Source organism: Conger conger, chromosome 7, assembly GCF_963514075.1.
Source record: "Conger conger chromosome 7, fConCon1.1, whole genome shotgun sequence".
Classification (NCBI taxonomy): domain Eukaryota; kingdom Metazoa; phylum Chordata; class Actinopteri; order Anguilliformes; family Congridae; genus Conger; species Conger conger.
Genome location: NC_083766.1, coordinates 40,264,700 through 40,277,781, shown reverse-complemented (window position 1 = coordinate 40,277,781; position 13,082 = coordinate 40,264,700). Strand labels below are relative to the sequence as shown.

The window sequence follows — 13,082 nt, the reverse complement described above, 5'->3', positions numbered from 1 at the left end:
CATTGTTCAGTACAAGTTCCGTGGGCGGTACACGATTTATTTACATGTATTAAATGAGACACATGACAAAACTTAGAATGTAATAAAAAAAATGTTTATTAAAGGATTTCACATTGTAATGTGGCAGGAGGGTGGCAGGAACTAATACAATTAGTTAATCCTTCAGTATAGAGTAAGCAAAAAAGTACCACTGAAATGGAATATATATAAGCAGTCTTAAAGAGACTTTAAAACAGAAAATCATTTTTCTTGTGACAATGCCTTTTGGAAAACAGTATTGGAAATAATCACAGCAGATGTTTCATGCAGTGTATGGATGCTTCTGTTATGAATTTATTTGCCCTGCCTCACTCAGCAGTCGATCTCCTGCCTCCAGTGGTGCCTTGACCTACTGCTCTAAATGGCTTTAAAAAATCATTTGGTCTATAGGTATTTACAGAATGCAATCGATACATAAAAAAGTCTAACTGAAAAACACATTGCTCCTTCACCATCCTTAGAAAAAATCTGTTATCATGGCTTTTCTTTTGTCTGTGATCTAGACTGAACAATTGCTGATTTAAACACATCATTGAAATTATTATTATTATTAAGCACAGCAGAAATGTGAGAAAGCAGGTAAGCAGTGAATTTTTGGGAGCTTGTTTGCGAGCTTCCCAAAACATTGCCCGTCAATGGCCCCCATAAACGAAAACTGTGATCTGTTTTACAGTCCTCAAAACTGCAACAAGTAAATTCATAGTTTCAGAAATAATTGCTTTTGGTTCAGTGTCACACTTACATGTTGGATGTAAGGAAACTTGGTATTTACTTCACAAGATGAGGCATATGGAGCATATGAACCCGAGTGCCAATATTATTTACATGTGTTTTTGGCATTGTAAGCTTATTCCGTGAATTCCAAAACCCAATCAATAAATAATATTGGCACTAAACTTGCTCCATGGAGGCAGAGGAACAGAAACTGAGAGTGTATGACATGGGAAAGGAAGGTGTGTGTGTGCGATTTGGAGGCGCAGGGTGTTCGAAGAGGATATAGAGACTAACGCTATAGAGATAAATTCTGTCAGGGATCAAGCTAGTGAAGCTCAGCTGCCATACAGTGGTGCAGCTATCTTTGCCTACTTGGGTGGTTTCTGAGAGTGCTATCCTATCCTATAAAATCTTTATAGAGTACCCCCAGAGACACTAACAGCTTCTACTGTTTGCAAGTAACTGTGGCATTATATTTGGAAAGAGACATTACTGTTGCGCTTTTAAATGTAAATTATCGGCAAATTGATTACCAGAAAAGCACAGGTCCATAGAAGTCCATTATATCCCATTGTGAAATCTAGAAATCTGTATGGATAGATAGTACTTTGAGTAAGTGGAAACATAAGCTAAATTTTATTTTTTGGTGAACTGCCCATTTAAATCAGATCCAACAAAGTAAGTAAGTACTTGAGTAGTTATTTCAGGAGATACTTTCTTACTCTTTCTCAAGTAGTTATTTGGATGACTACTTTTACTTTTACTTTAATTATTATTTTAAAGTAACACTACAGTATAGTTTTTGCCTGCTCTTCCCAGGCTAGGATAGATAGCAGGCTGTGTGAGAGAGTGTAGCAGTGCAGTAATCAGGATAGCAGGGCTCGTAGCCAGGGAGATTAATTTTCCAAGGCAGTAAAAAGACAGTGTCTCAGTGTGGATAGAGCAGGAACCCTGAAAAAACGCTTTGTTTGCCTTCCACCCCAATCATGCCTTTATAGTCATTTGTCTCCAGCCAAATTTCCTGGTCTTTTCGCAGGTAGACCGTCAGCCCTCCGGAGCTCACTTGGTAGCCATTGGTGGTCAAATGGTCACAGAAGCTGGCCAGGACCTCGCTATCCCGGACAAGACTGACACATAGGTTTGCCTCTGAAGATGCGTGGTAGACAAAGTAGTACGTGCCCGGGATGTGGCAGACAAACTTGCCCGTATCAACATTGTAGTGTTTGTTGAGGTTTGTGATGACATTTGAGAAGCGAATAGGGCTTCCTGCGGTGGGCTGAGCCTTGGTTCGTCGGGTGACGCTGAAGGCAGACTGGAGCTCCAGTTTGTCGACCCCCACCACGCCTTTGTCTCCCATGGGCCCCATTGCGCCAGGAATGCCTGGTGCACCTCTGGATCCACTCCGGCCAATCTTCCCAGGGGGCCCTGGTTGGCCACTCTCCCCTTTCTGTCCTTTCTGTGCCACCTGCCCTGATTTAAATGGCAGCCCTGTGAAGAAAGAGAGAAAGGGTGCCCATTATTTTTCACTCCACTCCCCCACTACCACTCCAGCACTCAAGCAGAAGTATGAGGAGCAAAGGAGCGAATAAGGGGGAGTCAAGAATACCAGGACAAGCCTTTCGGCTTCACTGCAATTTCTGTACAAATAAATATATAAACCTGCTTCCCCTTTTTAAATTGTTGAATTTGTTTGTAGGATAAACAAACTGACATCCGGATAGGATGCTATGTGTGATAATAACCCAGAAATTTGGATCTGGACAGATTTTGTGGGATACTTTCATAGTATTTGGGCGTGAGCATAATGAAGTCACCCATGAATGTCGAAAGACTTCCACTTAAACGTACATCATTGTACCCTCCACTGGGGGAGTGGATGAAAGCGTAGTTGAAGCCATTTTGTTCATCTACTTCGATAATGGGACAGTGGATGCAGTCCACATACAAAAGTGACCATATTCAAAAACATTAATCTTACACAAGGAGATGAGATGCATTGTACCAGATTTAGTTACTAGCTCATTTATATCTGCAGTCCCGGGGCAGGTCACCACAAAAACTAGTAAAATACAAATACAGGAGTATGCATTTTCCGAATAATGGTACACACCCACAGAGAAAAGGGGAGGGGGGGTTCAAACACACAGTGGCTGGTGTTGTAGCAAAATTCACAACCCAACTTTCTCAAACATCCACCTAATCATCTGCCAGTAAACTGACCCTTCTCTCATTTCATCTGACATATTTTGATCAATACAGCTTCATGGTGGCACTTTGTGAAAGCATGTTTGTAAATTTCTCAAGCTCAAGTTGTGTTTTTTGCATACCATGTGGAATGCACACATGTAAGCTGCTTTGGCTAAGTGTCAAGTGATTAAATGTGAAATTGTATATTGCCCCACTCCACCTGATCTGTGTAGTGTGTATCCGCTTCAAGGCCCTGTGTTGGCATTTCAGGCTGCTAAGGGGACTGCCCTGCCTTACATATAATCCTTAATATTATTATTTATCTATTTATCTGCTATATCTCCCAATGCTATGCCTCATAAGAGAAAATCAGTTGAGGTTTCTGTACTGCAGGTCACCATTAGTCAAAAAATAAAATAAATGAACACGTTGTGTGTTATACCTTTGATCAACTTACCAGGTTCCCCTTTCTCCCCCTTCTCTCCTTCCCAGCCATCTCGACCAGGAATTCCAGGAATTCCAGGAATCCCTGGAAGTCCAGGGTTCCCTGCAGAAGGACAGGTTTCCATGGCAATTGTAGACAGAAGCGCCACAGCCAAATGTAAATGTAATGTTGCAAATGTAATGTGATGGGTGAACATGACTGCAGCTGGAGGGCCAGAGAAACATAAAGTCATTAATAAAACATCCTTGTGTAGGTCTACTTGTGTTAACCTTGTGTTAACCTGTAGGTAATTCACAAGCTTGGTTATGCTCACTGATACAGATAACATAGCTTCCAGATAGAGACCTTGGGCCTCATGCATAAATTGGTCATATGACCAGATTTGGCTGTAATTCGTGCCTGCGCAGTTTATTAGGTATTTATTAGACATATTTATTCTTCCCCATTCTGACATTTGGTCTGAAAAACAGATGAACCTCTTGATCATGTCTGCATGCTTTTACGCATTTAGTTGCTGCCACATTATTGGCTGATTAAATATTTTCATTAACAAGCTGGTGTACAGGTCTACCTAATAAAGTGCTCACTGAGTGTATGTTGCAGCACAGATCATGATTTTTGTACAGAACCAACAGAAAGGCAAGGTATTTACAAAATTACTTCAGCAGATCCTGTCCTGTCAATGACTATTCAACACACAGCATTGATGTATACCTTTAATAAAGACATAGGCTAAATTCCCCTGGTGTAATAGCCCTGTTTTAAAGCATATTATGAAAAAACAAACATAGTCAATTCCATTAGGTTGTGAGGATACTTACAACTATGCTATTAGCTTAATTACAAAACACACAATATCAGCAGAACTAGTAAGACAAGCCAAGATAAGACATGAATGAAAGAGTAAGAAACTTACATATGGACTGGACTTGTTTTTCACAATGTCAAACTGTGAAAAGGCAGAGAAAGGGATAATTCACTTCTCAGATTTGAGATAGGGAACTCTGAGCCTTGCGAAACAAGGGGGTGGGAGCCATTTCTAGAACATCTTGGCATTTATTTGCAGCTTAAGCAGGTTTCACATCTAGAATTTTTCACATTTCACAATATTGAAATTTGTGGTTTAATGTTCCTCTAACATCTGCCTAAACATGTGCATCAGCATTTTATTGTTTAAATATACATGTACAGTTTGTACATGTATATTTATGTATATGGGGAGTCAGCACTTGTATTGACCTTCAGTTACTATATTGCTGTTGACTTTCTGAATACCAGGACAAAACATTTCAATGAAAAAATAATATATTAATGACTCAGAAATATAGAGTGCTGTGAAATGCTAATTTCCCTCTTGTTGTTATTTGGCTAATTAGTGTGCAGGAACCGCACCGCTGAAATACCCCTTCATGACATGTCACATGGTGGCAGGAGAGTGATGTTTATGAGCTGCTTTGATGGTTCTGGAGTCAACCAATGAATCATGTATTGTACTGGAGGATTCTGGAGAGGAATAAGTTACACCACCAAATGTCTTCAGATGCACTGAAAGCTCCATGCATGAAAGAAAGAGTTGAAACATCTCTGAAAGACAGGTCCTGAATTTGCCCAGGCAATGTAAGAGTCTGATCAAGATTTTCAGGAAATAATTCATTAAGGCTATTTTTGCTAAAGGAGGTTTCACCAGTTATTGAAGCTTAGGGGGAATTTACTTATCAACTGTGCTAATGTCAGATTTTGTGTTGACTAGATAATGGAAAAGCTGTATGTGTTTATTAATGTGTATTATTTGCTATGTCAAATCACCTATTATTTGTACTAGGATTTGTGTGGTAATAATCCTACTATAGCTGGCTTCCTCCCAAGTTTTTCTCACCGCTGTTTGAGTTTTTTTTACCTCATTAATTTTTTTTACCCTTTTTCTTTTTTCCCTTCTGTTACTGTATCTCTGTGATAGTCCTCTGCAAAAAGCATAATACAAATAACATTTAATTGAATCGAATGAAATTGGATATAAAACCAATCAAAAATTAATTAGACAAACCTGAAAAAGAGACATACTGCATGTGCACCAATGCATGGACTCAGACATGGCAATCCAGAGAATTAATGAAATGTGTTGTTTATTATTATTTACATTTTCCTTTAAACCAGTGTCTTTTATAATGTAGAGACAGGGATGTAAACACAAGTAATAAGCAGAGTAGTTTAAAATACAGTATATGACTTAATCCATCATATCACAGCATGTATATCAGGCATCATATTATACCAATTTAAGAATAGACAGGGATTTTTTAAAAGTAAAAACTTGTTACAGATTGCTAAAGGAAGATAAAGCAAAATAAAACTGGGGATTACACCTGTATTGGCAATATAAAATTTAAAGAGAAGCAGCAGAAGAGAGAATATTGATTGCCTTGAAGTACCTGGGTCCATATTCCTATAGTGTCTCAGAACAGGAGTGTTGATTTCGGATCATTATCCAAACCTTCCCCATTATGTGAATGTAGGATGATGCTGACCTTAGAGCAGCACGCCTACTGTGAGACACATTTTGAATGAAGGCCTTAATCTAGGATCAGTTTCGCCTTTCTAGCTGACCATGGATAACGGGTTCATGATATGGACAAGGGAACCCTGTTGCTGAGATCAACTCGATAACCACAGGCACTGGTGCCCAAGCTCACTAATCTGCAGAGGAAAAAACTAGGAAGCCATTGAAGACAATGGACCTGCTCTGGGTGTTGGTCATATGATTGGCAAGGTTGGAGCCCTCCTTAAATGGCTCCACCCACACCTTCTCGCCCTTGGAGAGCTTGAGGACCCCTCCTCCGGAGAGCACCTGGGTGTTTCCATTTTTGTTGAAGTCACAGAACCCCAGACTCTCCGTGCCCAGGACATCGCTCTTCAGAGCCAGACACAGGTTTCCAATGGACATAGAATGGAAGACAAAATAATAGACTCCAGCTGTCTTGCAGGTGAAGTAGCCAGTCACAATGTTAAAGTCACTATTGATGTCTGCGAGGACAGTGTTGAAGGTCACCGGTACCCCATTGTTTGGTTTATTCTTCAGGGTTCGCTCAACAGAGAATGCTGAATGTTGCTGTCCTTCAAGGCCACCACCACTGTGTCCCGTTGGTCCTGGGGCACCCTTGATTCCAGGCATTCCCATTTGCCCATTTTCTCCTCTGTACCCCTTCGGCCCCATTGATCCCGGAAACCCCCTATCTCCTCTGCTCCCCTTAACACCAGTCTTCATATCTGTGCCCATCCAGGGAGCTGAAAGCAGGTGGGATTTTAAAAAAAACAAACGGAAGACAAAAAATTATTTTATTTAACATGCATTTTACCATAAATGTCCACTGAGATAAGTAATTTATTTTCCAAGGGAGGTGTGGCCAAGAACACAGCAAATATTTAAAAGCATGTTACATCTGAGAAACACTCAGTGAGCACTTTAGTAGGTAGACCTATACACCAGCTTGTTAAAGCAAATATTTTATCAACCAATCATGTGGCAGAAACTAAATGCATAAACGCATGCAGACATGGTCAAGAGGTTCAATTGTTTTTCAGACCAAATGTGAGAATGGGGAATACATGTGATCTAAGTGACTTTGACCATGAAATGATTATTGGTTCCAGACAGGGAGGTTTGAATATCTCAGAAACTACTGATCTCCTTTGATTTTAACACACAACAGTTTTTAGAGTTTGCAGAGAATGGTGCAAAAAATGAGAGAGGTCACAAGACTGGTCAAAGCTGACAGGAAGGTGACAGTAACGCAAATAGCCACACATTACAACAGTGGTATGCAGAAGAACATCTCTGAACACACATCGCGTCAAACCTTTAAGTGGATAGGCAACAGAAGTAGGAGACCAATGAGTACCTAATAAAGTGCTCACTGAATGGATAACATATTAGTAGGTAAAACAGGCAAATGCTACAGGGGCTCTTATTTATGTTTTTCTCCTCAATCTGGAATGCCTAATTGTGTACATGGTATCTCTGCAGCCAAAACTTACACAAGCATCCACTTTTCTCCTAAGCAGTAACCAACTTTTTATTTTTATATCACTGTCCACATGCTAAGCTTGCACAGACGAATACATTCGCAATGGAAGACATTTAACATGCGGACCACTGGTAGCCAATTGAGAAGTTGAGGTCGCTAGGGAACACTGAGATGTCCAAATCTAAAACTCCCTAACCCTTGCCAATGCTACTGGCATAGTTGGAAATAAATCCTGGATTGTGGGATCTGTGCATGTTCTTGAACATTAGCATCAACAGGATGAACCACCCATCTGCCCCAGGGGTACTTGTTGCACAGGTCGCATGGTTTGCGGTTTTTGTTGTTTCTCAAAGCTTAATTGAGCAATTTAAGTCGTAGATTCATGTTCAAACAAAAATCAACAGTTTTTTTTACGCACCAGGACTAAGGATGTGGAATACTGCTTTAAGAGAGACCCTAAGAGACCTTTATAAAATTGTACAGCCTCATTTATGGTTGTGCTCACCTGCTTCCCCTTTCTGCCCTTTCTGTCCAAAACGGCCATCTCTACCAGGTGCGCCAGTTTGTCCAGGCTTACCATCTTGTACCCGGCATGTATCCTGGCAGAATACTAAGCCCAGGAGCACGACCAGCCACAAAACCATAAACATATGTGCAAGGCAGTGCATCTTGATAAAAACCTGCAAGAAATAGAGCATTGAAAAACACCACAGTCTGGATCTGATAAAATATTTTAAGTTTACTTCTATTAAAAGACCATTGCATCTCTTCCAGATGCAGAAATTTTCACCCGTACAGATTTGAAACCTCAACCGCATATCAACAATAGTGTATTTTGAGATAGGATATACTTTATTGAACCCCATGGGGTAATTTGTCATCTGCGTTTGACCCATCCTAGTTACTGGGCAGCCAGTGCAGCACCCGGGGACTGTGCCTTGGCCATGGTCAAAAGCAGGAGTACAACTAGCCTTTCAGACATGTACTGTATATGATTATTATAATTTAAAATCTTTGCTGAAAATGCAGCAGTAACATTAGTTCTCTTTTATATCTCTTTTACAGTGGCACAAATAGGAAATCATACAGATATTTCAGCAAACTCTAAATGATTTCTTTTTTTTACATTTCAATTGACAATATAAAAAATTTGATAACACTGTTTCATTTTCATGAACATGGATTACTTACCAGTGCGTTCCAACGTGAATTTATCAGTATTTCTTTGACTTTTTTTTGGTTTTCCTGTCACCTAAGTACAGATGCTAAGAGGAACAAATGAGAGCAGATGGCCAAAATAAAATGACAATGTTCTCAGTTTCAATTCTGCATCTGTAGTGTCACAACTTTGCAATTATTCAACATAAGCAAAAAGGGAAACGGAAATATAAGGAGATCCAGTGGCTTGTTCTTTTGCAGCCAAAAACACAAATGCATTTTCTTATGTGTCTGTTAAAGTTGATTTATCAAATGGCAGGCATTTATATAGCGCCTTTATCCAAAGCGCTGTACAATTGATGCTTCTCCATTCACCCATTCATACACACACTCACACACAGACAGCGATTGGCTGCCATGCAAGGCGCCGACCAGCTCGTCAGGAGCATTTGGAGGTTAGGTATCTTGCTCACTGGATATTTTACTGTTTAGAACAGTAGACGAGCCTCACAGCCATTGCCCCAGGACTATACCTATGATGCAGCTGTTCAAGAGATATCCTGCCTACTCAAACCCTAGCTCCTTTGGTGACGTTGTACACATGTGGCCCTGGTTTGATACTAGTCTGTGGGCATAATGAAGGTGGTCCACCTATAACAAATCTCAGAACCCTGATGGTTCTCTGTCTTTTCCACTGGGAACAGCATTCACTGTAAGAGATGTGGTCTATGTCAGGGATGTCCCAGCTTAGACAGATTCCCTGATTTCAGTATGTGGACTTGTAACATATATAACATATAAGTCTCTCATACTGTTTAACCACTTCACTGTTTCTCATAGTTTATCTTTGGATTGCCAGTTTGAGTCACTGCCTTGATCTTAGTGGTCACGTTTTGCTTGGCTTGTTGAGAGGTATAAGCCTGACAGATTTCAAATCTTTTGTGCTTTCTCAAGCAGGGGAGTCTGTTTTAGAAATGTTTGCTTGTATACCAGGTATATTTAAAAATTCAACATAAATTGCAACTTTTGACAGTGATATCACAATTTACACTGAAAATACACATAGGGCATACACGTTCAGTATTTAAAGCATAGTTTCATATGCAAGATTACTGTATGTTACATTACATTGCATCTCATTGTCTGTTCTGGCTCCACGGTGGTGGAACGAACTCCCCGTGGAGGTCAGAACAGCAGAACCACCTTCAAGTGCAGACTGAAGATACCTCTCCCTGCCCCTCCCGACCTGCCTGTAAACCTTAACTGTTGTTGTTGTCTTTACTTGTGTTATTGTAAGCCAGTCATAAGTAACATTTGGTCTCATGCGCTGGTCAGCTTGCTGACTTCCCCCTCCTGGAGCATACATTGTTAGCCCCCACCGTTGGCACACATGTCTGTGGGGGAGAGCTAGAGAAGGATTCTTAGAGGCACCTTCCTTTCTCACATTCCAGAACAGGAATATTGGAGATGGTATAAAGATGTTTCATGATAATCCCAGGTCAGAATATAGTGATGTTTGGTGTTATTCTGATTGGTTCAGTGCGACTGGTGTAATGGTCTAGTTTTTGTAACAGTCTACCGTTGATATCATAACCATTCAGGGGCCGAGGGGAAACTGGGCAAAAGCTGTCTCTGTAGAAGCCATGTGTTTTAGCCCCCTGCCTGGTGGGCCTGGCTGTAAATTATAGATGGGTGACTCACTTTTAGGGTCAAGAACTAAGGCCTGGATTTCGGAGATAAGGAGAAGAAACCAAACAGTCTGGGATGTCTCCTTTCCTTTCATTCACCCAAATCAGGTTTATCCAAAAGGTATATTACCATGAGAGGCACAAAGACATATTTACAGCATAATGCAGTTATCATGAAGACTCCCAACTACAGCATTCATAGATATGATGGGGCGGCCTATAGCGTAGTGTTTAAGGTCAGGAAGGGCTGCCATTTGTGAGGGGCCGGAGAGCTGGGGTTTCAATGTTGTTTAGACTACCTGTTGGGGAGTTAAGATGTATGAGTGGTCCAAGGCCAGTTGGGTCATGGGAAAAGAATCCTCCCGAACATTGGTGACCTCGCTGTGACCCCATACCTGGTCACTTCCAAGGGGGAAGACTCCGGACAATGCCACATTGCCCTCATTTGGGCACTGCTGTCATTACACCGGTGACTGCTCTCTTCGATTAAATATTCAAAACTGCTATTAAGATAGTAAATAGACCCGGTAACACCTTGAAAACATTGCCCATGTGATCCTTGTATTATTGCATTAAGTCTTATGTAATGGTAACAGGAATTGCATGTAAAATGGATAATCAGGAGGGAAGTTTCATGATAACTGCAGCATAATAAAACATAAGGGTAATCTGTTTGGTATGGAGGTGATCTGATAAAATCAAGGAATCGGATGAGATACATTTCATACCAAATGGAATTTAATAAACTATAGTTTCAGTACCCCAAGGGAAAACCTACACGTCCTCTCCTGGTAATCATCTCATTTTCCCTACTCAACAACCCCCAAGGGTGGGGGTCTAAATTCCAGATTTGACCACCCCTCCGGGTTGATTTATGGCACTGCCGCCTGGTTTCAAACGTATGATTTGGCATAAAAGCAAGGGAGACAGACCAATCAGGGAAGATCGTATTCGACTTGTGTATGTATGTATGTATGTACGTATGTGTAGCAGTGGAAGATCGTATTCGACTTTCCATACGGCATATTCTATACTCTGTGTTTGTGTGTAGTCCAAGCAGGCTAGGTATGATTATTTACTCTATTTCTATTCTTAATTTGTGTATTTTATACTTGATTGTGATATTCTAAAGCTAATAACCTACCTGTCTGCGAATAAACTATTTTGTTTGGAACTTGCGTGATCTCCATGACTCTAATTCATCTTGTACCTTTTCAGCCTAAGTTACAACTGAATACTCAGGGGGAAATGGTGGCCGAAGACCGACCGATCGGCGGGGCGGTACACCTGTGGTAGTTCTAAGCTGTGCGGCCAGCAATTTCTGTCCCTTAAGGGTCGGGGGACGCACGGCTCTTGTAATCTGGTGCGAAGGGAACCCATGGGCGTTACAGCGCTGGTTCTTGCCAAATTAGCTCTAAGGAGCCCAGTTAATGCTACGCCGACCTGGGCTCGCAACTATCATGGCAGGTTTGCATGTATTGTGTTGACTGGACCCTCAGCCTCTGAGTTCTCCACCGAACTGAGATTTCAGCAGTAATGCTAATCCCGGGAGCATCTATTGAGTAATGGTGGCGCAGGTACAAGTCGAATGTAATCACTCCCGAGGTCCGCGTAAGTTGCAAACCCAAATTTCTAAATTATATTTTAAATGGAGTCAGATAAACGAGTAAAACTATAGTAACCAATAAGCGTACAATACGGCCCCGTTTGAGAACGGAGAATATTAAGAATTGTACTGATCCGTTTCTGGCCAGCTATAAGCGGGATATGGGGCAGGTCAATCCATATCCGACCCATGGCAACGGACCCAGTATATTCTTAAACATAATTGTGCTCTGTTCTTGTACGGAGGATAATAATTAACCCAACTAATGTTCTCCCAGCAACGCCAGAAGGACAAGCACGCAAAACCCCCTTCGGCCCCCGCTAAATTCCGTCATTGGGTTAGCTGTGGGGTTTTACATTATTATGCTAGGATGATACCTTTGCTAGTTTTCTTTGGCTAGGTAAGCTGTTTATTCATATATTTGCGTGGTGCGGTACTTCCCTCTAGGGCAAGGGTGTCAAACTCAAATACACAGTGGGCCAAAATAAAAAACTGGGACTAAGTCGCGGACCAGACTCAATATTTATAAAAAAATTGAATATAATTGAGCATGTTTTCCCTTCTCTCCAGATATACAGTATAATAATAACCTTTTTCATATGGAAACCAATTTAAGTTTTGCTTAAATATTGAATCCGGAACAAGCAAAGCTTAATATTATAAACACATGAGAAATCTAATTTCAAATAAAAGATATATAATTTGTTTCTTATTCTTATTTAAATATATAAAATAAAAAATTATTTCTTTCAAGTTCGCTTTCAATGGAAAACTTTTTTCACAGGCCAACAACAAAACAACCAAACTAAAATAATAATTTGCTTGAAAATCATATTAACAGTCCATGCCTAGGAGTAGCAAGAAAAAAATGCATAAAGAAAATATTAATTAAATCTCAGTTAAAACTACACTGATTTACTCTGCTGCACATTGGTCCAAGCCAGAACCTTGCATCTCTTCTTAGATGCAAATTCATCAATGTTTGGGGTCAGGCTCTGAGCTGAGGAAATCCTCAGGATTGAGTGAAGGTGGTCATCAGTGAGGCGACTCCTGTGTGATGTTTTGTTCATGTCCATCAGAGAGAACAGTTGTTCACATAGATATGTGCTGCTGAACATAGAGAGCATTTGAGCAGTGTGGGTACAGAGTTGCAGCATTGTGTCGGGGATGACCTGAGCGTGTCACTACACTGGAGTTCAATCAGCTCCATTTGGAGGTTGGTT

At 40.7% G+C, this 13,082-nt stretch overlaps 2 protein-coding genes across 2 annotated transcripts; both read right to left on the bottom strand.

The window, feature by feature from the left end:
- Nucleotides 1-72: 72 nt before the first annotated feature.
- c1qc (complement component 1, q subcomponent, C chain) lies at nt 73-4,423 on the bottom strand. The gene is made up of 3 exons (XM_061248382.1): nt 4,302-4,423; nt 3,398-3,589; nt 73-2,241 (listed from the first exon to the last, which is right to left on the bottom strand). Exons 2-3 carry the CDS (start codon nt 3,579-3,581, stop codon nt 1,682-1,684), a joined length of 744 nt encoding a protein of 247 aa, XP_061104366.1. The 5' UTR covers nt 3,582-3,589; nt 4,302-4,423; the 3' UTR covers nt 73-1,681.
- A 1,068-nt stretch (nt 4,424-5,491) lies between these two features.
- c1qa (complement component 1, q subcomponent, A chain) lies at nt 5,492-8,755 on the bottom strand. The gene is made up of 3 exons (XM_061249778.1): nt 8,599-8,755; nt 7,913-8,087; nt 5,492-6,667 (listed from the first exon to the last, which is right to left on the bottom strand). The coding sequence occupies exons 2-3, from the start codon at nt 8,073-8,075 to the stop codon at nt 6,075-6,077; spliced, it is 756 nt and encodes a 251-aa protein (XP_061105762.1). The 5' UTR covers nt 8,076-8,087; nt 8,599-8,755; the 3' UTR covers nt 5,492-6,074.
- Nucleotides 8,756-13,082: the final 4,327 nt, after the last annotated feature.